General features: G+C 48.5%; 1 protein-coding gene across 2 annotated transcripts in view; it reads left to right on the forward strand.

The window, feature by feature from the left end:
* The window catches only part of CACNA1H (calcium voltage-gated channel subunit alpha1 H), a 153225-nt gene that overhangs the window by 113104 nt on the left and 14701 nt on the right, over positions 1 to 25420 (forward strand). Inside the window, exons 17-29 of one of the 2 annotated variants that reach the window (XM_071443802.1) lie at positions 784 to 1218; positions 2999 to 3099; positions 3424 to 3547; positions 3666 to 3734; positions 3844 to 4028; positions 5923 to 6049; positions 6301 to 6426; positions 6908 to 6997; positions 7744 to 7957; positions 16456 to 16607; positions 19548 to 19657; positions 20491 to 20624; positions 21351 to 21421. In XM_071443802.1, coding sequence (XP_071299903.1) covers positions 784 to 1218; positions 2999 to 3099; positions 3424 to 3547; positions 3666 to 3734; positions 3844 to 4028; positions 5923 to 6049; positions 6301 to 6426; positions 6908 to 6997; positions 7744 to 7957; positions 16456 to 16607; positions 19548 to 19657; positions 20491 to 20624; positions 21351 to 21421 — 1938 coding nt within the window. The remainder of the gene's footprint in view (positions 1 to 783; positions 1219 to 2998; positions 3100 to 3423; positions 3548 to 3665; positions 3735 to 3843; positions 4029 to 5922; positions 6050 to 6300; positions 6427 to 6907; positions 6998 to 7743; positions 7958 to 16455; positions 16608 to 19547; positions 19658 to 20490; positions 20625 to 21350; positions 21422 to 25420) is intronic. The other variant, XM_071443804.1, reaches the window with a different exon arrangement.

Here is a 25420-nt window from a genome sequence, read left to right on the forward strand (position 1 = left end):
GTATTTGAAATGAGCAAGCATTTTTTTACCCAAAGGTACGTGTGCTTATAGTGGTTGGATGGTACTGCTGTCAATGTGCTTTTGCTTTGTGTGATTGGTCAAAAAACTTTTAAAGTGAGTTGTAACATTAAGTTCTTGGTCTGCTGCCTGGGATGTGAGCTGCTGGCATCTTCTCATTGTCATAACCATGTAATGAGGCTGATGCTGGAAAATAAAACAGCTCAAGGTGTTAGCATTCAAAAACACATAATCACATAAGTGGTTGTATGCGGTGCTTTTTATTAAGAGCTCTGGGTGTCAGGAGTATTCAACTCAAATCTGACTCCAATCATACATTCGAGATGATGGTGTTCTTATACTCTATCGTTATATAACTTTCATGTTAATTATTAAACTTATATTGTTCTATTGTATACATAGATTTCAGTCAAGCATGGCTTCTCATGGTTCCCCCTTAAATTTCTAGCGTAGTTTCTCATGAATCTTCTTATGATTATACAATAATTATATTTAGTTACTAAACAATCATCACATCTAACAATTATATCATTTATCATACTGCTTACGCAGGTGCAGTGATCTGAGAAAACACAAAGCCTAACATTTTCAAAGTCTATCTTTAACATTTTCCAGGGCTCCACTATCAAAGGCACATTCCTAGCAGTCCCATCCCGTTGGTGATTTGTGCATAGCCATAAATGGTGCCCTCTCCAAGGCCTGCCTTTCACACCTTTCCCAAAACCCTCCAATTTCACGGATTCCCACACCTCCCTTCTCTCCCAGTCCAGCCTCCGCAGCTCCCCCTGCGCCAACTGGGCCACCGGCAGCAACTGGGGCAGCCGCCGCTCCAGCTGGAACAGCCTGGGCCGGGCGCCGAGCCTCAAGAAGAAGAGCCAGTCTGGAGAGCGGGAATCGCTGCTCTCCGGAGAGGGCAAGGGCAGCACGGACGACGACTCGGACGACGCCAAGTCCAGCTCGCCCAGCCGGCCCTCGCCGCCATGCCGGGCAGAGTCCCTGGATCGCCGCGGCTCCCAGGAGCTGCTGCCCGAGCTGCTGAGGGTGCCCTCCGTGCGCCAGCTCGGGCCCGGCCCCGCCGCCCTGCTGCCCGCAGAGTTCCGCGGCTGCAACGGCAAGATGGGCCTCGGTGGCGCCGAGCTCTTCCTCAGGGTGGACGGGCACAAGGAGGACGCGCTGGACTACGAGGATGACGTGGAGGATGTGAGTGCTGAGGGGTCTCGGGTTTTGGTTGTTAATTGTTGCCCCCAGGATGTGCGGGATGTCTCTGTTTCGGCCCACGCGGCTGAAGAACGAGTCAGAGCTCTTCACTTTTCGGTCTTGAAGTTGTTTATTAATTCTTATCTATAAAATTTTCTCTCTGCCCAGCTGAGGTCTGCTCAGCAGGGCAGCCACAGGCACTCTGACCACCCCCAAGGTGGTGTTGTCCTTTTATACTAAAAACTACATATAACATATTTACACTTAATTCCCAATACCTATCACCCATGTTAGACAGTGCACTTCTACTCTAAACCAATCCCAAAGTGCCAACATCACTGCAGAAAATGGAGAACAACAAGAAGAAGAAAGGCTGGACACGCCCAAGTTCTTCCATCTTGTCCCCACAACCCCCATACCAAAAATCCTAAAATCGACATTTTCACCCTGTGATAATTTTATTATTATACTATTAAAACTTCTGTGACTTTCAGGTCCTCATACAAAGCTGGTATTTTCCTCCAGGGGTCATAAGCAAACCCGCAGGTGCTCTGGGCTGTGCCAGGGTCTCCGAGCCACCCGGCGGGGTCCTCGGCAACTCTGGGCACCCGGAGGGATGCACTGAGTTCCGACAGAGGGAGATGGGGGCTCACGGGATTTCCGTTCCTAAAAGGATGGATGGATCCAGTAGCATTTCTGCAGACCTCTTCTGTCAGGCTCAAAGGGCAGCAGGACTGTTTGTTCTTCAGCTTTAAGCTGTTGCACTCAAATTGCACTCACCCCACATCCTTTACATTGCATGGCTATAAAGTCGTAGTTTGTTTTTAAACTATGGAAATCTGACATGGAAATGTGTTATCCTGAGCTGAGGGATGGGCCTTTGCTTCCTGAGAGATCCCTTTTTTAAGAGATCTTTTTAGGCCTGTGTTGTATTTGCAGGGAAATGCCCTGATGAAGGCAGGAATGATGAATCTGACTCCATGTTCTCAGAAGGCTCATTTATTACTTTATGATACTATATTATATTAAAGAATACTATACTATGCTAAAGAATACAGAAAGGATACTTACTAAATGCTAAAAATATAATAATGAAAACTTGTGACTCTTTCCAAAGTCTTGACACAGCTTGGCCCTGATTGGCCAAAGAGTCAAAACATCTCACACCAGAATCCAATGAAACAACCACCTGTGGGTAAACAATCTCCAAACACATTCCAAAGCAGCAAAACACAGGAGAAGCAAATGAGATAAGAATTGTTTTCCTTTTCTCTGAGGCTTCTCAGCTTCCCAGGAGAAAAATCCTGGGTGAAGGAATTTTTTCAGTGAATGCCACAGGCCTGTGACAATCCCATGAGATAAAACTTCCTTTTTTTCCCAAAAATGCCTCATTTTTTGGGCCAATTGGGATTATCCCTCTCCAAAATTAGCTGTTGACACAACAGGCTTTACTCACAGGAGCTGTTTGGTGCCATGAAAGCTTGGAAGCCTAAAAAGAGATGTTTTCCACTTCACTTTTTGGTTGTTTGAGGCCTTTTTGGGTTTGGCACAGGTCTGTATCTCCAAAATGATGCCTTCCCAGAAGTCTTGCTTTATCCTGTCCATCTCTTCCCTTTTTCCATCCCTTTCCTCCTTATTTTCCTGGACAAATGTGGTAACGGCCACCACAGCTCTGTCCCAAAAGCTGTGACCGCCTACAGACACAATAAAAAGCCATTTACTGAAAGTTGAAGAGGCAGGAAAATAAAAGAGGAAGAAAAGGTGTTCCTTCTTTTTTACCCAGAGTTATTGCTACCGGATCCGCAAAGCCCTGGAGCCCTACAAACCCCAGTGGTGCAAGACTCACGAGAACTGGTCCCTCTACTTGTTCTCCCCACAGAACAGGTAAGAAATTCCAGTGAAATTCCAGCTCAGCAGAGGTTTGAGGTAATGGAATATTGCCTTCCTAGCCAGTCTCCCCTTGGGAAAAATCCTTCAGAGTTTTAGAAATCCAGTTCCTGATTTTGAGGTAGAGTTTTCAGTTCAGTGTGGTTCAGCCCGTTGCTGTCAGTGGTTTAGCCAGCATTAGTAATAATTAATAATTAATGATAATCATGGCCAAAGCCTGGGGAGATGCTGCCTCACCACTTGGGCCAGTGCTGGTTTTTGGGGAGGAGCCTGTTCCTGACCCAAACTTCTGAAGGATCTGATTTTCCCACCTCTCTCCAGGTTCCGAGTGACGTGCCAGAAGGTCATTGCCCACAAAATGTTTGACCACGTGGTGCTGGTCTTCATCTTCCTCAACTGCATCACCATAGCTCTGGAGAGACCAGACATCGACCCCCTGAGCACGGTGAGAGGCATTTCCTTCCTCCATCCCCCATCCAGATCTTCATCTCCTCAGGACCAGACCCTGCAAGATAAATGTTGGGTTTCTGACTCGTGTCTCTTTGTTGGTCTGTGTTTTCCAGGAGAGGATATTCCTCAGTGTCTCTAATTACATCTTTACTGCCATCTTCGTGGTTGAAATGATGGTTAAGGTAATTAGAGCTTCATCCCATGGCCCAGAGAAAATTCTGGCAAAGACCAGACCATGCCAGAGTCATGATCTGGGTGAAGATTTCAACGTCTCCCTTCTCCTGGCTGCAGGTGGTGGCTCTTGGCTTTTTCTCTGGGGAGAACACGTACCTGCAGAGCAGCTGGAACGTCCTGGATGGAGTGCTGGTCTTTGTGTCCATCATTGACATCATTGTGTCCATGGCATCAGCAGGAGGAGCCAAAATCCTGGGAGTCCTTCGTGTGCTGAGGCTTCTGCGGACCCTGAGACCTCTCCGGTATGGGCTGATAAATCAGAGAGTTTGGGAAATGCACAAGGTCTTGCTGAATACCTTAAAAAACTGAAATACAACATGGGTAGAAACATCTTTGGGGATCTCTAAACTCGGTGAGAAATTGTTTGAAAACAGTGAAATGAGTTCAGATTCATCTTCTCCAGCTCGGACACGAATGGCTGGAGTTTGGAGTGAGAGGTGTGGTCAGAATCCAGAGTGAGGGCAGTCAGAGCCTCCTCCACACTGCAGTTTTATCATCCCTTCCCAAATCACTCTTTCCAAATCCTTCTTCAACTGCACAACCTCACAGGCATTCCCCAGCAAAGAGGGATTTGCAGTTGAACAGGTGCTGATGAGGATTTGATAAGCTCCAGCATCTTTCTGAGGATTTGATAAGCTCCAGCATCCTTCCCTGCTCTCCTGACCCTGCCAAGCATCCCTGCAAAGCAGCTCCTCCCTCAGCCAGGCACAGGAGGGTAGAGCTTCCAGTGTTAGAGAACAGGAGTAAAGATAATCTGTATTTTGGTTATGATTACACAATAAAGAGCGATAATGCTTGAGGGGGATTTGGATCAGCTCCTGTTCTGGTTTTGTCCTGCTTGGCAATAAACAGGAGCCTTTTTTTACTGAAATTGCAGGGGAATAAGACAGTCACCTCCAAAAACCTGGAAACTTTCTGGGACAAAGCTGTGCCGGTGAGAGCGATAGGAAGAGGGAATCTTTTAAACCACAAGAACAACAGCTCTTTGTGCTCTGTGTCACCTTAGTGACCAGGAAATCAGTGCTTCTGGCTCCTTGCTGTTCTGCTGGTGGCACCAGGGTCCCCTGGCAGTTCTGGCTCCCCAGGACACCCTGGACAATTCACCACGTGTGACCCACAGAAGTGGGAACAGAATTCAGGGCACGGGCAGTTCATGAGGAAAGGGGAGGGGGAAAGGGGGAATTGGTCTTTGAGAATAACTAGGCCAGATCCTATGAATAGAAAGGAATTCATCACCTCTCACCACGGCCTCACTGAGCACAGGATGGCTCCAGGGACCATTCCTAACACTTTGGAGGTGCAGTTCAGTCTCCACATGATGTCTCTCAAACAAGACCCTGTGGAAAAGCAGCACAAAACGCTTTTCTCTGGGCTTGGCAGGCACAAGGCATCACTATCCACGTGAGCTGCAGCTCCCTGCAAGGACTCACCCTCTACAAGCCAATCCTAAAAACAACTTTGATGTTTTTCAGGCAAAACTCCCACCTGGCCCTTCCTAGGAAAGCTTGGCTTGGGCTGGTTCCACTGCCACATCCCCAGGGCAGGGCAGGGCATGCCCCAGGCTCTCCTCCAGGAAAGCAACACCCCAAACCTGCCTCAGAGCACACCAGGAATCTGCTTCCCAACGGGACTGACCCTTTGGCTGTGGAGCTGCTAATCACAGGCTCCTGTTAGCTAAGAGCCAGCTCAGGAACTAATTAAGAAACAAATTGGAATTACTCTGTTTGGAAAGTTGTCATGGCCACTGCTGCAGGAGGAGCACCAGACGTGCTCTCCAGGCCCACTGGGAAGAGGCTCACGTGTTGGGAGAGAAAGGAGGGTCCTGCCTGTGTCCCTGGGCTGGGATCAGAGCCCTTGGAGGGATCAGGCTCCTGGAGCGAGGTACAAACCTCCCTCAGTGGGAGCTCTGTGATACCCTGCCCAAAGGGAGTCTCCCCTCCTCACTCTGCCCAGCTGTCACTGTTTGAATTCCATCCGATGGGATTGGATTGGGAATGTTCTGGTTGTCTGAAGAATTCCCTGCCTGCAGGTAGAGGAGGGTTGGGCCAGCCCCAGAGAGCAGAGGAGAAGCAGCTGGGTGGTAACAGGACATACATAAAAATTGAAAGTTTAATTGTCTTGTCTTTTTTTTTCCAGAGTCATCAGCAGAGCCCCAGGTCTGAAGCTGGTGGTGGAAACCTTGATCTCCTCCTTGAGGCCTATTGGGAATATTGTTCTCATCTGCTGTGCTTTCTTCATTATCTTTGGGATTTTAGGGGTCCAGGTAAAGTATTTCCCTCCCCTGTAAGTGACTGCTGCTTTTCTCACAAGCTGGGGTGGAGGTGGAAATAATGAGCTGAAATGCTTCCGAAGGAAGATTTCAGTTTGGGAAGAAGAGCCAGGCTTTAGGAGAAATGGTCCAGGGTGGGGTTGGCAGCTGCTCCCAGCAAGGATTTCAGGGAACAGACTTTTCAAAGCTGCTTATTTTTTTGTTCTTTTTTTTTTTTTTTTTTTAATTTGTGTTCTCAAATGCAGCTTTTTAAAGGCAAGTTCTACTACTGTGATGGCCCTGATGTCAAAAACATCACCACGAAGGCTGACTGCACCAACGCTCACTACAAATGGGTCCGGAGGAAGTACAACTTCGACAACTTGGGGCAGGTAAAGTCCTCCCTGCAGGGGTTTTCTATGCCAGCTCTTCATGGATGGACACTTGAAATGTGTGGCTTCAGGAGGGTGTGGAGCCTCCATCATAGGAAGTTTCCAAAACCGATCTTGCAATCATCTATCAGTGGGTTCATGTTTGCACTCAGTGATCTTTGAGGGCTTTTCCATCCTTGGTCATTCTATGAATTTATCTGGAAATCTCTGTCTTTCATCCTAAATGTGTTAAATATGGATCAGATCAATTCTTGATCTCTTGCTATAGTCATACAATTCCTTGGCTTTAGGAGTGTTGTCCCAAAGCCACTACTTTGGGATGCAATCCCTCTTATTCTCTAGATTTCTTGTTCTTCTCTTTGCAAATGAAGAAAATGAAGTGCTTCACATGGCTGAAAAGCAGGCCAGGCCATAGGAGGAGTTGGGAGCTCCTTCTCTGGGGACTGAAAGGCAAGACCAACCCCTTCTGTCCATTTTGCAGGCCCTGATGTCCCTGTTTGTCCTCTCCTCCAAGGACGGCTGGGTGAACATCATGTACGACGGGCTGGATGCCGTGGGCATTGACCAACAGGTACCTGTCCTGCAGAGCCCACCTGTGCTCCTCTCTCCAGCCTCAGGCCTGGGCACCCCAGGGTTTTTGAAATGCCAGGAAGCAGCAGAGCTGTAGAACCTCCTTGAGGTTCCTTTTGCTCATTGAGCTGCCAGTTTTCCAGTTTTTGGAGTTGCTTTTCCATGGCTGCTTCCCATGTAGGACAAGCTCTGGCCTGTCCTGCATCAGGGGGTGTAGAAGGAATTAGAATGAGGGTGCTTGAGGATGGGAAACCACCAGGAATGTTGTGGGAAAGGCATTCAGTTTGTGAGTTTTATGGCATTTTCCGTGGGAAGTTGAGTCTCGCATGAGTAGGACCCACCCAGAGCCACAGTAACACTTTGGACTTCATTTCCCCCACTTCTGAGGATCTGGTAACAACTGAGAAACATTAAGCAGGAGCCCACATCTGAAAAAATTAAAAATCTGGAGCCTATCTTTAGCTGAAACAATCTTGCTGGTGGGATGATTCTCATCCACTGCGATTTAGCTGAAGCTGTGTGAAATAAATACCAAAATAATCAAATCCCGTAAGGCAGTTTTGGGTGGGCTTTGCACCAAACTGTAAAATTTTAGTCAGTGAGAAGGTGAATGGGAAGGAAATACTTAGGGAAAATCCTCCTCCCAGAGCTCCCCTGCTCCCCACACAACTTACTGCTCCAAAAAAACTGACTCAACCCACCCGCTCTGTGCCGCTTCTCCCTCGTTTTTCCCTCTCCCCTCCCCAGCCCATCCAGAACCACAACCCTTGGATGCTGCTCTACTTCATCTCCTTCCTGCTCATCGTCAGCTTCTTCGTGCTCAACATGTTCGTGGGGGTGGTGGTGGAGAACTTCCACAAGTGCCGGCAGCACCAGGAGGCGGAGGAGGCGCGGCGCCGGGAGGAGAAGCGGCTGCGGCGCCTGGAGAAAAAGCGCAGGAGTAAGGAGATGTACCTGTCTGGTCGGTAGAGTGCCTTACAAACCAAAATCTTTCTGAGCCCTGCCTGCTCCCAAAGCAAGATTTCCTTTTAGTTTTGGAGTGGTTTTTTTTGTTTTGTTTTGTTCTTTGGGTTCACGAGGTTGTGTTGTTTCGTTACCTCTTTGGCGGTGCCTTAAGGCTCGGGCTGGTGACACCTTGGGATTGTCCTGGTGGGAAATGTCACCTTTTCACTTGGCTGGGGGGGCAAATGCTCCTCCAGCAGAGTCCTCCCGGCAAGGCCACACTGTCCCAAGCACCGAGGGACAGGGGTGAACAGTTTCCCTGCTCCCCCTGTGCCTGGAGGCCACTCCCAGGCTCCACCGTGCCTTAACGCACTGCCTGCATCTGAGGATGGTGGTGGGCTTTGGTTTGGGGATTCTTTTCTCAGCTGAACCAGTGCTGATGCTGTTTGGGAGTCCTGGAGCATGGCCCCGCATGCCACAGACACTGCATGGGGGCATGGACAGAGCCTGGGGACAGCAGGGAGCCCCAGGGTGGGGCTGCAGGGAGGATTCCTCTTGGGAACATGTCCATGACAGGAGATGCTCATCCCATTCCAGGCTGGAACTCAGTCCTGGGACTCGTTTTGTCCTTGGAACACTGGCCAGGGGCAGGGCCTTCAACCAAAAAAGGCCTTTAGCCAAAAAAGGTCTTTAGCTAAAAAAGGCCTTTAGCCAAAATTTCCTTCTCAGTGGATCTCATAGGGACCATCAAACCCCAAACCCACCTGAGCCTGTGCTCCTTTCCTGCCCCAAACCTGCCCATTCCCACCTCCCCTGGGCAGGCTGCCCCTGGGAGGGTATTCCCAGGAAATCTGCCAGGAAAGCAGCCCCAGCTTTCCCAGAAGTTTCAGTGAGCAGGGAGAGCCTGCCAGGCATTTTTGAGGAGTGAGCAAACCTGGCTTGGCCACTGAGATCAAAGCTGAGTTTAGTCAGAGGTAAGGCTGAGCTTTGCTGGCCCTGTCTGCTTGCAGCAGTGCTGTGACTCTGCCTGGCCGTGTCATCTCCTGGAAGGACCAAATATTGTGACAAATGGCTTGTGTCCCACACATCAAGCCATGGATATCCATTTCCAGCCCAGCTCCAGGGACACAGCACAGGCTGTGCTAGGAGAAATCCCATCCCATTCCCTGCTTCCCTCCAGGCCTGGGGCAGGAGCTGTGTCCCTCACAGCCCCTCTCCTGCTCGCCTGGTGCTCCTTGGGACACCTCAGCACTAAATGGTGGCACTGCTGTCCCCACAGGACCTCAATGACACCACAGAGAGGGCCAAGCCCTTTTGATTTTTGCCAGTTGTGAGTTCAGTGCCTGGCTCAAAATGAAATCCAGCTCAGACACTGAGTCTCTCCAGAGATTTCCAAGAGTTCAAATGCAATTTTCTGTCCCTTTTCCCATTTAGCTTTGGGAGTGTGAGGGTGGAAATACTGAAGGCAGCATTTCCAGCACAGGGAGGAGAATCAGTTTTAGGGTCCCAGGGGTCCTCCTTGTGCAGCTTTACCCCAATGTCCTGCAATGTCCTGACCTAAAAGACATTCAGATAAACTCGAAGTTTATATGAAATTTAAAAAAAAAAAAGCAATTTTAAGCATCCTTTGAGAGAACAGGGGCACAGGTATGGAGGCACAGCTCAGTTCCTGATTAGGAAATAAATCTTATTAAAGCCTGGCTGTGACTCCACAGCTCAGACACAGAAAGAGCCAGTCCCTGTCAAAGTGATGGACACTGTGACATTGTCCCTCTTTATCCACCACCTCCAAGGAGCTATTTCAGCCCAGCCATTGCACAGATGAGCCTTGTAACATTTCATGGAGAGCACACAGGGAGGAGGACAGATTTCTGGAAGGGGATCAAGTCAATAGAGCAGCTGAGAAGTGAAATATTTGGCCATGTGCTGGGCTTCCAGAAGGTTCCCTGAAAATGTCTGGCTCTACCTGCAAGGACAGCTTGGCATCCAAACTGGAGCTGTTAACAAGGTGAACCCAAATGCCTGCTGCACTTTTGGGAAATTGCTGTTTCCATTTCAAGGGATGTATTTTTGTTTCAGCTGGGAGGGGTTTGAACCTCCTGGGTGGTTTAGGTGACTAATGGATTCGGTGAAAAAAACCATGGCAGACTCAGAAAGATGCGAGCTGTGGCTGTGGGCAGTGTGTGTGTGCTCGTGGAGCTGTGGGATCTGCATGGTGGCAGCAGCTGGCAGCTTCCTCTGCTTCCATGTGTCCCTTCCACTGCTTCCATGTGTCCCAGCACTCTGTGTCACCCCTGTGGAGCAGCCTGGTCACCCCAGGGAGAGGAGGGAGGAATGTGGGGAGGCTGGCAGAGATCCCTGCTTTTACCTCAGTCAGCATTCCCAGCGCTGGGCAGAGCAGGAGAGGAGGGAGGATTTGTGTTTTAGCAGGAGGAAAATCCAGCCTAGACCACAAATGCACCCTCTGGGCTTGCTGTCTGCCTGGCACCTTGTCTGTGTGTCCTGTCCCCTGTCTGTGGTGTTCCCTGGGGATTGAGGGCTGGGGGATCTGTCCCTTCCTGCACACATGAAAATGCACCACGGAGCTGTGCCAGGCTGGGAATGGGTTAAACCTCAGCTGGGTGATCTGGGTGCCAATCCCAGGCTGGGTCCAGGATTTGGAGCTCAGCAGAGGGATTGTTCCTGGGACACAGCCCTGGAATGGGTTAAACCTCAGCTGGGTGATCTGGGTGCCAATCCCAGGCTGGATCCAGGATTTAGGACCTGGCAGAGGGATTGTTCTGTGGAAAATACAGCCCTGGAATGGGTTAAACCTCAGCTGGGTGATCCTGGTTCCAGTTCCAGGCTGGATCCAGGATCTGGTGTCTGGGAACACAGCAGAGGAATTGTTTCATGGGGAACACAGCCCTGGAGTGGTTAAACCTCAGCTGGGTGATCCTGGGTGCCAATCCCAGGCTGGATCCAGGATCTGGTGTCTGGGAACACAGCAGAGGAATTGTTTCATGGAGAACACAGCCCTGGAGTGGGTTAAACCTCAGCTGAGTGGTCTTAGGCACCAATCCCAGGCTGGATCCAGGATCTGGAGCCTGGCACCTTGAGGGATTTCTCCATGGAGGACTCAGCCCTGCAGCAGGACCCAGCTCCTTCTCAGGTGGGATGGGGAGGCATCACCTGCTTTGGGGTGATTTTTCAGCAGAAAGGTCCCTCTGAGCCCAATTCTGTGCTGTCACTACCTCAGATCTTTCCAAACCATTTCTCCTTTCCCATCTGAGGGCCACTTTGCTGCAGAGATTGGCAGCAGGTTCACTCTGCTCAAGGAGAGCAAGAGGGTAGGGGATGAGGACACTGAGAAATGCATTTGATGTGGTTTTAAAAGCTCAGTGAACTTTTTTTATGTGAAGGGAAAAAAAAAAATCAAGATAAACCAGAATATTTTTCCTGACGCTGTCCCTGCTCCATCCATTCCATGCAAGTGTAATTTAACAGTCCTGCTGCTCTCAGCCTTTTAATGAGCTTCTCAGAAGACACAGACCCAAAGCAGCCTCCTCAGATTAAAGGTTTTCATTAAAAACACGTGGGGCAGCTTGATCTGCTCTGGCTGTGGGATCCAAACCCAGCCCTCCTGGATCTGCTGCCAGCTCAGCCCTGGCCTTCAGGGGCTGCAGGAGGGTCTGGGTGACACTGGGGGCAGAAAGCAGAGCAGGAAAAACTGAGAAAGCTGGGAATCCCAGCTCTAGCTGGCAGCAGGCTGCCTTTAGTGGTGTCCCTTCAGGAAGACCCCAAAAACTGAGAATTCAGAAATACTTTTTCCTGATTTCATCTCTGTGAGAGGAGAGTGGCCACAAATCTGTTCCTCCAAGGTTTTTCCCACCACAGCTGGGAACTGTGGAAGGATGAGGGAAATTTTAAGCCCCAGCAGAGGTGCCTTTCAAAGCAGTGACTGCAAAGCTTTCTCTAGAGGGTGGCACATGGTGATATTTGAATTTAAACAACCCTCTCTGTGTCCAGCAGAACCACTTGAGCTGGAACTGAAATTCTGGGTGCTGTATCCTTGAGGGTTCAGAGTTTGCAAGCAGGGAATTCTCAAACCCTGGTGCTTGTTTTTCCAGGCAGCTGCAGGTACAGAGCTGCTCTGTTCCAGGCATGAATAACCCCATTAGGGCTTTCTAATGTTTCATGCAGAGCATTGTAATGGAGGAGCTGGAGCTGGGAATTGTAATGCCAACTAAAAATGCTTTTAAGCCAGGGGAGGACGGGGCTTCATTAATTTCCATGTCAGCAGAACCACAAGCAAAGTTGAAATACTCTGCAGAGAGGTGAGATTCAAGTATTAGCCAGCATCTAAAAGCAGGGGGAGGAAAGGCTGGGATTTTCCTTTTTTCATCTGTTTGATGGTTGCTTTTCTTCCCTCCTGCACTTCCACCAGTTCAAACCAGCAGCTGAAGGGAAACTTGGCTGTGTTTGATGGAGAGAGAGCATTTACAGAGCGTGGAGTGCCAGGACAAGGGGAATGCATGCCCACTGCCAGAGGGTTATGGGATTTGGGGAAGGAATTCCTCCCTGGGAGGGTGGAAAGGGGCTGAAATAGAGTTCCCAGAGAAGCTGGGGCTGCCCCTGCATCCCTGGAAGTGTCCAAGGCCAGGCTGGGATGGTGGAAGGTGTCCCTGCCCATGGCAGGGCTGGAATGGGATGGGCTTTAAGGTCCCTTCCAACCCAAACCATCCTGAAATTCTATGAAAATGGACAAAAACCTACAAGAACCCCAATGTGCCCAGGCAGGACGGGGCTTGGAGCAGCCTGGGATGGTGGAAGGAGTCCCTGCCACATCCCTGGGCTCATCCCTGGGCACATCCCAGCTCCCTCCAGGGGCATCCCAACTCCTTGGGCACATCCTGGCTCCCTCCAGGCACATCCCAGCTCATTCCTGGGTACATTCCTGGGCACGTTCCTGGGCACATCCCTGCTCCCTCTGGGCACATCCTTGGGCACATCCCTGGGCACATCCCAGCTCCCTCTGGGCTCATCCCAACTCCTTGGGCACATCCTGGCTCCCTCCAGGCACATCCCTGTGCTCATCCCTGGGCACATTCCTGCTCTCTGGGCACATCCTGGCTCCCTCCAGGCACATTCCTGCCCTCCCTGGGCACATCCCTGGGCACATCCCTGTGCTCATCCCTGCCTTCTCCAGGCACATCTCTGGCCCCATCCCTGGGCACATCCCTGCTCCCTGTGGGCCCATCCCAGCTCCCTCTGCCAGCCTGGCACGGGCAGCATCTCCTGGAGTGGACACTGCATGGGGTCCCCCCGAGCATGGCCCTGCTGCACGTGGTTATTGTCACCTCTGTCACCTCCCTGCCAGCTCTCCTTGGATGTTTCCCCCTGCTGGAGCTCGTTCCCTGTCCCTTGCTCTGCCTTTGGGCTGTGTGCATCCCAGAGGAGCCAGGCTGCACCTGCAGCTCCCTCGGGCTGAGCCTGTCCTGAGTTTTCCCAGCAGGAATTTGGGCAGGGCTGAGAGAGACCTGTGGGACCCCTCTGTGCTGTGGGTCAGAGCCACCTCTGGGTCTTCTGCTTCCTCCTGGGGTTTTCCTCTCCAGCCCATGGGCAGGAGGAGCTCTGATGCTGCCAGAGAACTGAGGAGGTTTTCAGCTCAGTGCCTGGCAGTGGAAAATGTCTTCTTGTGATTCTCCTTCTGTAATTAGTTGATAAAACAGAATAAACACCTGATCTTTTGCTGAATGGTGAATAAATCAGGCATTTGGGCAGGTGAGGGGTGGTTAAAACCACCTGCAACCTCTTTTCCTTATGTGTGCCAGCCCATCCCTGCTCATCTCCTGGAATCCATTAATCAACCATTCAGCATTAATTAATAGTCCCTTAATATAACATTTAACTATTAAGGCCATTCTCAGACCTCCCAAGGAGTTATCAGCACTCCCAAGAAGACATTTCCCTAAAAATAATTAAAAAAAAAGAAAGGACAAGGATGTTGTAATCCTGAAAACACATGAAAGCACATTGTACAGGCTGAAATAAATATTATACTGCAATGTTTTTATTATTATTTTTCAGGCAGGCTGAGCTCAGTAGCACAGACAGCCCCAGCAGTCCAAGATGACTCGTAGGATTAAGACACATGAAAGCAACAGAAAAAAAAATGTATTCAAAACCAACTCTTGTTGCTTTCATCTTGTTTTTCCACACCCCTTAGCAGAGCAAAAACAAAAGCCTTGGTGACCCTGGTCAGAAGGAAATGTTTTTCAAATGCCTCCACTGTACTTTTAACTACCAGAAAAAAAAAAAAATGTAGTTGAAAGGGAGCTGCAGATTCTGTTTCTCTTTATCCAATTAATTTTAAGGGTTTGGATTCTGATCTGGCATTGGTTGCACCCAAAAAAAAAAACAACAACAAAAAACCTCCCACGTTTCAAGAGTCCTTCCATCTGAAAGGTATTAGCAGGATGAGAGGAGTGGGAGATGGATTTCAGGAGGGCACTGAGTGCTTCTGAACTGATTCCCCTCCTTATTGTCAAGGTGAAGCAACTTTTTCTGAGCTCTTCATGCATTAAAAGCTGAATTTGCTGAAATATTTGTAAAATCTCCTCTCTGTGAGGAACCATCCAGCTCTGACTCGGCGTGACCTCAGTGTCTCTCCCACTTGTGAAATCCACAGTAATGCTGCCTTGGCCTTGTGTAAACTCAGAATATTTACATTGCTGCAGTTTGAAAGGAATTTGAGTGCCCACAGCCATCCCTGTGGTCACACTTTCATTGGAGAGAGGCACAGGCAGTAAATGCAGTCCTGGGGTCCAAACACCCTCCTTGGAACGCTCCCAGCAATTTGGTCACAGGCAGAAATTTCCACATTTTGAGGAGAAAAAAAGGAGGAATCCCAGCCAGAGGCAGAGATACAAAATTCATGTGAATAGTTTTAGATGCAGCCATGCCCTGAGCCCCAGATATATTGTTTAATTACCTATTTTATAAATATAAATGTACATTTCTTTTTCCAGAGGAGCTTGTGCTGGTTGTCCTGGCAGAGCCAAGCGCTTTGTGGCTGTGTCCTGTGTGCTCCCATCCCTCAGGAATGCCCTGGCTGCTTTTCCTTAAACCTCCCAAAGGCCCCAAAAAACCTTCTGGAGCTCGGGGCATGTTCTCCTCCCAGCTGGGATATTCCTGGCACCTGCAGGGCTGAGAGAGACGAGTGCTGCCCCAGCTTTGCTGGGTTTGAAGCTTTTCCCTTGGCTTTGGGTCCTGTGTCCATCCTGCTCCTCCCCTGCTGCCCATGCCAGGAGGAGACTGAGGGACAGGGGGAAGGACCTGGCTGGCACCAGAGGCTGCTCACCCCAAAAACCCCACTGGGCTGTGCTAGGAGCAGAATCAGTCAGGGATCACTCAAAAATTATACAGGGATCACTCAGGGATCACACAGGGACCAATGAGGGATCACTCGGGAATTACACAAGAATCAGGGATCACACAGGAATATTTCAGGAATCACTCAGGAATCTCAGGAATTACTCAAGAATCACTCAGGGATCACTCAAGAATTACACAGGGATCAATCAGGGATCAATGAGGGATCACTCAGAAATTACACAAGAATCAGGGATCGCACAGGAATATTTCAGGAATCACTCAGGAATCTCGGGAATTACACAAGAATCACTCAGGGTTCACTCAAGAATCACTCAGGGATCAATCAGGGATCACTCAGAAATTACACAAGAATCAGGGATCGCTCAGGTATCACACAGGAATCACTCAGGAATCTCATGAATTACACAAGAATCAATCAGGAATCACTCAGGAATCACACAGAGATCCCACAGGGGTCACACAGGGACACCACAAGAATCACACAGGAATTACACAGGGATCACACAGAGATCCCACAGGGGTCACACAGGGACACCACAAGAATCACACAGGAATTACACAGGGATCACACAGGAGTCACTCAGAAATTACACAGGGATCACACAGAGATCCCACAGGGTCACACAGGGATAACACAGGGATCACTCAGGGATCACTCATGAATTACACAAGAATCAGTCGGGGATCACTCAGGGATCACACAGAGATCTCACAGGGGTCACACTGGGACAACACAAGAATCACACAGGAATTACACAGGGATCACACAGGAATCACTCAGAAATTACACAGGGATCACACAGGGGTCACACAGGGATAACACAGGGATCACTCAGGGATCACTCATGAATTACACAAGAATCAATCAGGGATCACTCAGGGATCACACAGAGATCCCACAGGGTCACACAGGGATAACACGGGGATAACACAGGGATCACTCAGGAATTACACAGGAATCAGTCGGGGATCACAGGAACTACAGGGCTCACACAGGAATCACTCAGCCACTCCCCATGGTTTATTCCCCACCTCTGTTCCCCACCCTGTGTCCGGCTGGGAGGTGACTCCAGGCCCCGTGCTGGTGGCCAGCAGCCCCGCAGCCCCCTGGGCTCATGGCTGTCCCCTGTGTCCCCACAGAGGCCCAGCGCAGGCCCTACTACGCCGACTACTCCCCGGCCAGGAGGTACATCCACAGCCTGTGCACCAGCCACTACCTGGACCTCTTCATCACCTTCATCATCGGCGTCAACGTCATCACCATGTCCATGGAGCACTACAACCAGCCCAAGGTAGGAGCTGCCCCCAGCAGGGCTCCCCTGGAAGGAAATTGGCCATGGGGACACTCCCAGTGATGTTTTAGGGTTTAGATTTTAGATAGTTTAGATTTTTAAACATTTTAGATTTTATGTGTTCCATGCATTTGTAATCCTGCAGTTCTTTAGTGTAGAACTCCAAGCTCTAGTGTAGCACTACAGCCAGCCCAAGGTAGGAGCTGCCCCCAGCAGGGCTCCCCTGGAAGGAAATTGGCCATGGGAACACTCCCAGCAATGTTTTAGGGTTTAGATTTTATGGTTTTAATGTGTTTGTAATGCTGCAGTTCTTCAGTGTAGAACTCTAGTGTAGCGCTACAGCCTGCCCAAGGTAGGAGCTGCTCCCAGCAGGGCTGCCTTGGGAGGAAATTGGCCATGGGGACACTCCCAGTGATGTTTTAAGGTTTTAGATTTTAGATGGTTTAGATTTTTAGACGTTTTAGATTTTATGTTTTACATGTATTTGTAATGCTGCAGTTGTTTAGTGTAGAACTCTAGTGTAGCACTACAACCAGCCCAAGGTAAGAGCTGCTCCCAGCAGGGCTCCCCTGGAAGGAAATTGGCCATGGGGACACTCCCAGCGATGTTTTAGGTTTTAGATTTTAGATGGCTTAGATTTTTTAGATTTTTAGACGTTTCAGATTTTATGTGTTCCATGAATTTGTAATGCTGCAGTTCTTCAGTGTAGAACTCTAGTGTAGCACTACAGCCAGCCCAAGGTAGGAGCTGCCCCCAGCAGGGCTGCCTGGGGAGGAAATTTGCCATGGGGACACTCCCAGCAATGTTTTAAGGTTTTAGTTTTTATGTTTTTTGTGTATTTGTAATGCTGCAGTTCTTTAGAACTCTAAACTCCATGTGCAGTGTGAGCTGCTGCTTTCCCATTTTGGGCAGACACAACAATTCCTCTCCAGGCCTGGCAATCAAGGACACCTCACCGGCTCAGGGCCCAGAAATGTAAACAAAAGTGAGTTGGGGGCAAGAAACTTGAGGAAAATGACTTCATTACCTGCAGCAGTAATTGGCAGATTAACCCCCAATATGCAAATGGCCCAAACTTATATAAGTGTCAAAACCCCTGACCTGTGGTCCATTTTTGGGTGTAGCCTTTGTCTGCCCTAAAGGTACCTGAAGGCCCTTCAATAAATAGAAACTTTTTATCCCCTAATTTTGTCCAGCCTCTGTTTTTAGGTAGCCCCAAAAAGGCATCCCCAGTTTTTGGGGTACCTCAGCACTCTGATCCAGCTCTGCCATTCGGGAGTCACTGCCTCAGGTGAAACCTCCATTTCCCTGCTTTGGGTAAAAAAACCCAGCTAATGGAGAGTGAATTAAGCTTTTACCAGGAAAAGAACAATCTAAATATTTCCTGCCCTGATCCCAAACCTGACTGAGTCTCACACTGGAAAACAGTCCAGAATTTTAGAACATTCCATTAACAGATATAAACTCAGAGCTACAGCATGCAGAGTGTTTCTTTTCCTCAATGAATTCTGAATAAACCGAATTTAAAAGTACAATCCTCACTTTTTTAATGTATTATAAAATCATTCTCCCCTCAGAACTCCTTTGACGTAAATCAGAGGGGCTGATAGATAAAATTATGTCAACTTATACATTTTCCATGTATAAATTTTCCATTTCGTTATCATTTATGAAGCTCTGGCTCAGCATTTACTTTTCCAGCATTGCATGGCAACCTGCAAATGCCTCCTGGATGCTGAGCCAGGGGGTAATGTGTGTGTGGGTGTGTTTTACACCAGGATAATTCCATGGAAATGTTGTTTATCCAGGTTAGGTTTTATTTACACTTGGTTTACGTTCACTTAACACAGAGTTGTAAATCCAAATGCAAACGGTCCCAAACGATGGCAGAAGTCAGGCTCAGGCTTTGGATGGAACAGGAAATTGTCCTGTGTTTTTTAAGCTGCCATTTTATTTCAGGTACTGGTACAAAAATAGGGATTGTTGCCAACACCTAAGAAACTCCCAGCTCCCATTCCCAAAAACCAGGGCATGGCCATGCCCTGGTGACCTCACTGTGTGTGGGGTCAGCAAAGCCAGGCATCACACAGAGGGCACAAAAAGATCTTTCCTGTGCCCTGGGGTTTCCTGCAGCCTCCTCTGTCACATTTATTTCCATTTTTGTCCGGTTTGATGCTCACAATTCCCACTTTTTATTGGAAATTCAGAGTCCTGCCCTGCACTAAACTAAACCCCCCCTTCCCTCCCTCCTGTCCCCCAACCCCTCCCCACCCCAAAAGCTGCTCCCCCCCACTTCAGCTTGTCTATTTTAAGATTCCCCACAAGATTCCTTTGCTATTGTTGGCCCCCAGCTCCAATGAAATCCATTATAAACACTCATCATGCCCAAGTATAAACACTGTGGATTCCTGACTTCCGAGGGCGGCTCCGGGGACAGCAGGAGCACTGCACCAAATATGGACACGCTTTGCCCAGCTCTGGAGATGCCCAATTTTTCAACAAGGAAAGGTTTCATCCATCTCCAAGGTTTATTTATTTTCCTCAGCTTTTTAAGCAAAGCCTTTGTCCCCAGGGCTGGAATCAAGAAATGATCCATCAAGGCTTTTCTTCTCCCCAAGGCTGGGCACTTCAGACCAAGGAATCTTCAGGAGATGGGGAAGGGGGGAATTTTTTCCTGTCTGGCCCAGACTGAACAATTTGTGCACTGAGCTTGAACCTGACATTTTTAGCAGAACTAATCTCAGTGCTTTGGAGGGTTTTGTTTGACTCAGGGGCTAAGCCTTTATTTGAGTTCTGCTGGGTGATTTAGTGAGCTCCACGAGCCTTTATGACTTTATTCCTGAAATTTCTGTGCTCCTCTCACCCTGCTCCTTGCCACTCCCTCCATGGGGGTCTAGGAAGGGATAACTGGGCTGGCCTAATTGGGATCTGTCTTTCCAGTCCCTGGATGAAGCCCTCAAGTACTGCAACTACGTGTTCACCATCGTCTTTGTGTTCGAGGCGCTGCTCAAGCTGGTGGCCTTTGGTTTCCGGAGGTTTTTTAAGGACAGGTGAGAGCATTTTGGACCCCTGTGGATTTGGGATTCAGGGCTGGACTGACCCAATTTCAGAGCCAGATTCTGGGGAGGTGTAGCAGCACTGTGGTGACATAAGAAGAGCCCAGGGCTGGCTCTCAGTCGGTGCAAACTTTGTAGTGTAAGAACTGAAAATCCTGAGAACTGCTGGCGGTGCTTTGCAGGAGGAATTCAGGAAATCTCCTCCAAATTCCAGATGCATCTTTTCCCCCAGGATTTCCCTTTCCACCAGGCCTGAGCAGCTCAGCTTAGAGGTCAGAAACACTTCCCAGTCAGCTCCCAGTCACCTCCCAGATTTTGTAGCTCAAGGGTGTCTGTGCCAGCTGCTCTGAGCTGGTTTTGTACCACCTAAAAATCACGGGCCCAGATGAGAATGAGGAGATGTGTGGGAAATAAATTTGTAGAAAATTTTAAAAACTTAATAGAAAGTTTATATAGTAAACAATATTTGTATATAAACTTCGTATATAAAGTTTGTATATATACAAACTTTATATATTTGTATATTTGTATATATACAAATATATATTTGTATATGAACTTTGAGATTAGAAATATTATAGAATAAGATAGATATTGTTGAGAGAAAAATAGAAATAAAAATAAGTTTTAAAGGATGGTTTTATTAAAAAAAACCTAAATACTTTGGAGAAATAGAACTATAGAAGTTACATTCTATCTAAACTCAATAGGAGTAATTTTAGATAATTAACTTAATCCGACAGAGATGCATTTGGGATTTGCTGGTGCCTGTCACTAACATAAAATCTGTATAATTGGAATTGTGTTTGTCCTTCCTGCCTGTGCAGGTGGAACCAGCTGGACTTGGCCATAGTCCTGCTGTCCATTGTGGGGATCACTCTGGAGGAGATCGAGATGAACGCTGCCCTTCCCATCAACCCCACCATCATCCGCATCATGAGGGTGCTCAGGATAGCCAGAGGTGGGTCCTGCTCTGGGCTCTCCAGGAAATCCCTTGGATGTTTGTCCTTGCAGCCCTGCTGGTTCATTTCCAGTGGGGAACATGGGATGGCAGCTCAGAGACCAGCTGGGGGTTCCATGGGGTTTTCATCTGGGGCTGGCTTCTGATTCCAGCCTGGGATCACTGAGCTTTTAGCCAAGTCCAGAGCAGGGTGGGAAGTGATGGAAATTAGGGCTTGGGAAGATGCTCTTCACTGGTGAGGGACCTCCCATTTTCCTGCCTGGGCACGTTGGGGTTCTTGTAGGTTTTTGTCCATTTTCATAGAATTCCAGGATGGTTTGGGTTGGAAGGGACCTTAAAGCCCATCCCATTCCAGCCCTGCCATGGGCAGGGACACCTTCCACCATCCCAGCCTGGAACTGGACACTTCCAAGGATCCAGGGGCAGCCCCAGCTTCTCTGGGAATTCCATCCCAGCCCCTTTCCACCCTCCCAGGGAGGAATTCCTTCCCAAAATCCCAGAACCCCCTGGCAGTGGGAATGCATTCCCCTTGGGACTGACAGGGGGATGTTCAGCCCTGCTGGGATCAGGGAGATCCTGGTTTTCAGCAGAGAACTCCCCACGTGTCCAAACAGCATTAAGGGAGATTTAAACCCTCCCTGGCAGACCTGAGCCTTGATTTCCCTCCTGGATTTTCCCTGCAATTTCCCCCCAGCCCTGCTGAGCAGGATTTGCTCCTCATTTCAGTGCTGAAACTGCTGAAAATGGCCACGGGCATGAGAGCTCTGCTGGACACGGTGGTGCAAGCCCTGCCCCAGGTAAGCCCCCAAAATTCCTCATGCCCAGGGTGCTCCCCTTGGGGACAGAAGTGCCTTTGGGGCCTGGGGACAGCTCTGGGTTTGGTGGCCTCCAGAAGCCACCTGGGGAGGGTCTCAGCTTCCTCCAGGCCATGGGAGTGGAGTTTTTTGTGGTTCACCCTGAAGTGCGTTTGATGGGAGAAGCAAAATGATGGGAAAAGAGCTCCCAGAGAGCAAAGTCCTGTAGGCAGAGCTTGTACAAACCCCAGATCTCACTGGCAAGTTTGGGAAGCACCAGGAGGGACAGAGAAGGACCTTGGAGAAAGCACTGGGAGCTCCCAACTCAGGAGTTTAATTTGGGAGGCAGGAACGGCCACAATTATTGACAGAGGTGCTGCAGCCTTGGAAAGGCGAACTGGGGAGAGGCTTCTGAGGGTTAAAATCTTGATTTGGAGACACCAATCACCAAATTCTCCTGAGCTGCAAGAGAAACAACAACACTTCCAGACCCAGGGAATTTGATAGGATCCTGCAAGTGTTCACTTCCTGGGACCCCTTTTTTATGGGTCTGAGAAAAGGAGAGAAGCTTTTTGCTGGCTTTCAGTCCTCCATCAGAATTCCAAGGTGTTTGGGGTTTTTTTTTTTTCATGTTATCCTTTTTAAGGTGTGTTCTGCTCGTTTGTGGGTGTGCTGGTGTGAGCTCTGATTGTTCAGTGTTGGAGTTAATTCAGATTAACCCTGCCCATCCCAATTCCCTGGAGCAGCCAAGGGCAGACCCCAAGTGGGTGGGTGTCTCCTCCAGAGGATGAGTGAGAGAACCAGCAGAAAACATGGAATTACCCAAAAACACCTCTGGGACTCAGTTCCTAAGTGCAAAACAACCCACCATCTATTCCAGGAGAGCTAGAAAATGGGGAATTTCTTTTCTTTGCAAAGACCCCTTTGCTTTGATCTTCATCATTGCCATGAACACATTTCTAATCCCAGCATTTGCCCTTTGGCATCCAGATTTCCTGAAGGATTTGGGCTGAGGCTGAGGCAGGGATTTACCAACCTGACCCCTGGGCTGGCATTTCAAGAAATCCTTGGATTTGTGTCTGTTTTTCAGTTTACAAAGCATTGTCACCACAGCCCATGTTTTCTCTCCCTCCTTGTTTTCTGTCCCCACCTCCCCCAAACAATAGGGTGGCTCCTGGCCAGGGTTTGGGGTTCCTTGGGGTGTTCTTGCAGTTTGCATTCCCAGCAGGGTCTCTTGTCAAGGGAAAGCCCCAGGGATATTCCAAGCAGATCTCGTGCAGATAAAAAAAATGCCACTTTGGTCTCCAGTGAAGTTCAGAAAATGAGAAGGGAATTTTAAGAAGACCTCTCTGACAACCATCACTCTTCATAAAGCTGCAGCTTTAATTTCCAAGGCAGGGCATGAGTTCCTACCCTAATTAAATTAGCATCCTAAAACCACAGCTGGAAAATCCTCATAGAATGTGGTTTCTAAGTGACAAAAAAAGAGCTAATTTAATGTTTATTCATTCAGGTTTGGGGGGAAATTCTTTGTCTGGTGTGTGGAGAATGCCCATTTATGGGCTGACGATGACAAGGAGCTGTCACTGCATTTCTGGGGGGTGATTTTCATCAGCTTTGGATTTGGTTTTTATTCAGCAATTTGAGTAACACTTGGAGAACCAATTATCCCCAAATTTGGGGGAATGTAGCATTTTGATCCAGGACTGTCACAGGATTAATCTCCTCTTTTGGGATTTCAGACTGAGCTTGAGCTGCTCTTTTCAAAGTGTCCCTGCCCTGCTCCTCGTGTGGTGACCTCTGCCTGCCAGGTCAAAAACCTTCTCCTCCACCTGATCTGTGGGGCAAAATGAGATTGAGAAGAGAAAAAAAAATGAGGAGAGGCCACAGAGACACAAAGAATGGTCAGGGAATGGTCTCAGATTCTCTGCCCATCTTTTCCATCTCCTTCCAATCCCTGGTTCTTGTTTTAAAGATTCAGTGTTAGGGAATCAGCCATCCCCTGTTGATGGAATACATTCATGTTTACTCTTCTTACTAAAAACATATCTGGTGAGTTTAGTCTGAATTAGCAAGGTTTGGGTTTTCACTGTATGTAATTTTGCTTTTTTCTTGTAGCACTTCTCCTTTATGGAGCAATGGTAGATAAAATAATCTCCTGCAGTCTGGAGAACAGGAGAGCAGTGAACTCCTTTAATCTCTTGGTGTGGAGCAGCTTTTCAAGACCTGCTTCAAGTGTTTTCCTCTTCTTTCTGTGCTCCAGCTCGTTAAGGCTCCATAATTAATTACACCACTCATCCATCACTGATCGTTTCCTTGCTCCTAAGTCTGGTGGCTGATGGGTTTGGAAGCAAGGGCTGCTCTCTAAGGCTCCTGTTTGATGGTTTTTATTTAGTCCTTTTCCCACTCCCAGCTTTCCAAAGTCCCTTTTTGTATCAGACTTGGGGTATTTTCCAAAGTCCCTTTCTGTATCAGACTTGGGGTATTTTCCAAAGTCCCTTTCTGTGTCAGATCTGGGTTCAAATGCTCCTGGTGGAAGGGAATCCCCCAGCAGTCACTGCTGAGCTGCCTCAGCTCTTCCTGGTGGGGAGCACAACTGAGGTCCAGCCCAATCCCACCCTCCAACAGCAATAAGATGTGGAATTTCCCTGTCAGAAGATCTGGGTTGTTTTCTCTTCTCTGGTCTCACTTGATCCATGGATGGAACATTAATTCCCTGTACAAGAGACTCCTCTCTGTCTTCAACAGCTTGGAACTGCCCCCACAGGGACTCCTTTTCCTTTTCCTTTTCCTCTCCCTTTTCCTTTTCCTTTTCCTCTCCCTTTTCCTTTTCCTTTTCCTTTTCCTCTCCCTTTTCCTTTTCCTTTTCCTCTCCCTTTTCCTTTCCCTTTCTCTTTTCCCTTTTCCCTTTTCCCTTTTCCCTTTTCCTTTTCTTTCTCCTTCTCCTTCTCCTCTTCCTTCTCCTTCTCCTTCTCCTCTTTCCCTTCCCCATTCCCTCTTCCCTCTCCTCTTTGTGGAAATCCAGAGAACACCTTTTACAGATAACCTGGTAATAACTCCCACATTACCCCAAATTCTTTGGGATTTCATCAATGCCATAAGTTTCCAGGCTGATTTTTCAGACACCAAAACACTCAGGCTGCTTAGAGCAAAACCCAACACCCTCTCCTGTTGCCTCAACCTCGAAAGTTTGTTTATCCCTTTTATTTTAATTCTCTATAATTATTTGCTCATTTGCCTCCCCAGCAGTGTGTGGGGGGTGCTTTGTGCTTGTGCCTGCTCATTTCTAATGGCTCCCAAACCATCAGTGGTCCAGCAGACAGGAGCAGCAAAAGCTGTTCCAGAAGGCAGCAGAGGCAGATGAAATAACCCAGCCCAGCCATCCACATCCCTGTTTTATCTTTATTATTCCCTGGAGGATTGTAATAATGTTAGGGAAATTGCAGAGCCAGTTTAGGCTTTACAGCAATTACAGCCTGCACTGGGTGATTGGACTATTCCCATTTCTTTAATATAAAAAAATCCCCTCTTTCATCAGCAAGAGCTGTGTTAATTTTATAATGACAGATATCACACTGATAAACTTTCTGATTAAATCAAGCACAGTCTAAATAACCAAAAAATCTGTGTCTGTGCCACCTCAGAGAAGAAAACTCTCCCAAAGTCAGAGTTCACTAAAATTCTCACCTCAGAGATCAGGAATCCCTGGGCCTGACTGCCTGGATCCCCTCCTAGCTCCTTGTTTTTCAGGGATAAAATCCTGCTGGTGGTGCAGTGAACTCACTTTGTCTCACTTAGGAGCTGCTAACAGGGAGATTAAAGTGGCAGCAGAGATGAATGGGAGCAGGGGGGAGCAGGCCAGGTCACTCTGCCCTTCGTGTTCTCTGCCTGAATCACCAAAAATCTGCTCCAGGAGACGTTTCTGAGGCTTGGATTCTGTGCTGGGATGAGATCCAGCACGGAGGGCTGTGATGCTGGTGGTGTGAAGAGCTTTTGAGCTGT

The sequence above is a fragment of the Agelaius tricolor genome, unplaced genomic scaffold, assembly GCF_023055355.1.
Source record: "Agelaius tricolor isolate 1412-34295 unplaced genomic scaffold, bAgeTri1.0.p SCAF_19, whole genome shotgun sequence".
NCBI classification, from domain to species: domain Eukaryota; kingdom Metazoa; phylum Chordata; class Aves; order Passeriformes; family Icteridae; genus Agelaius; species Agelaius tricolor.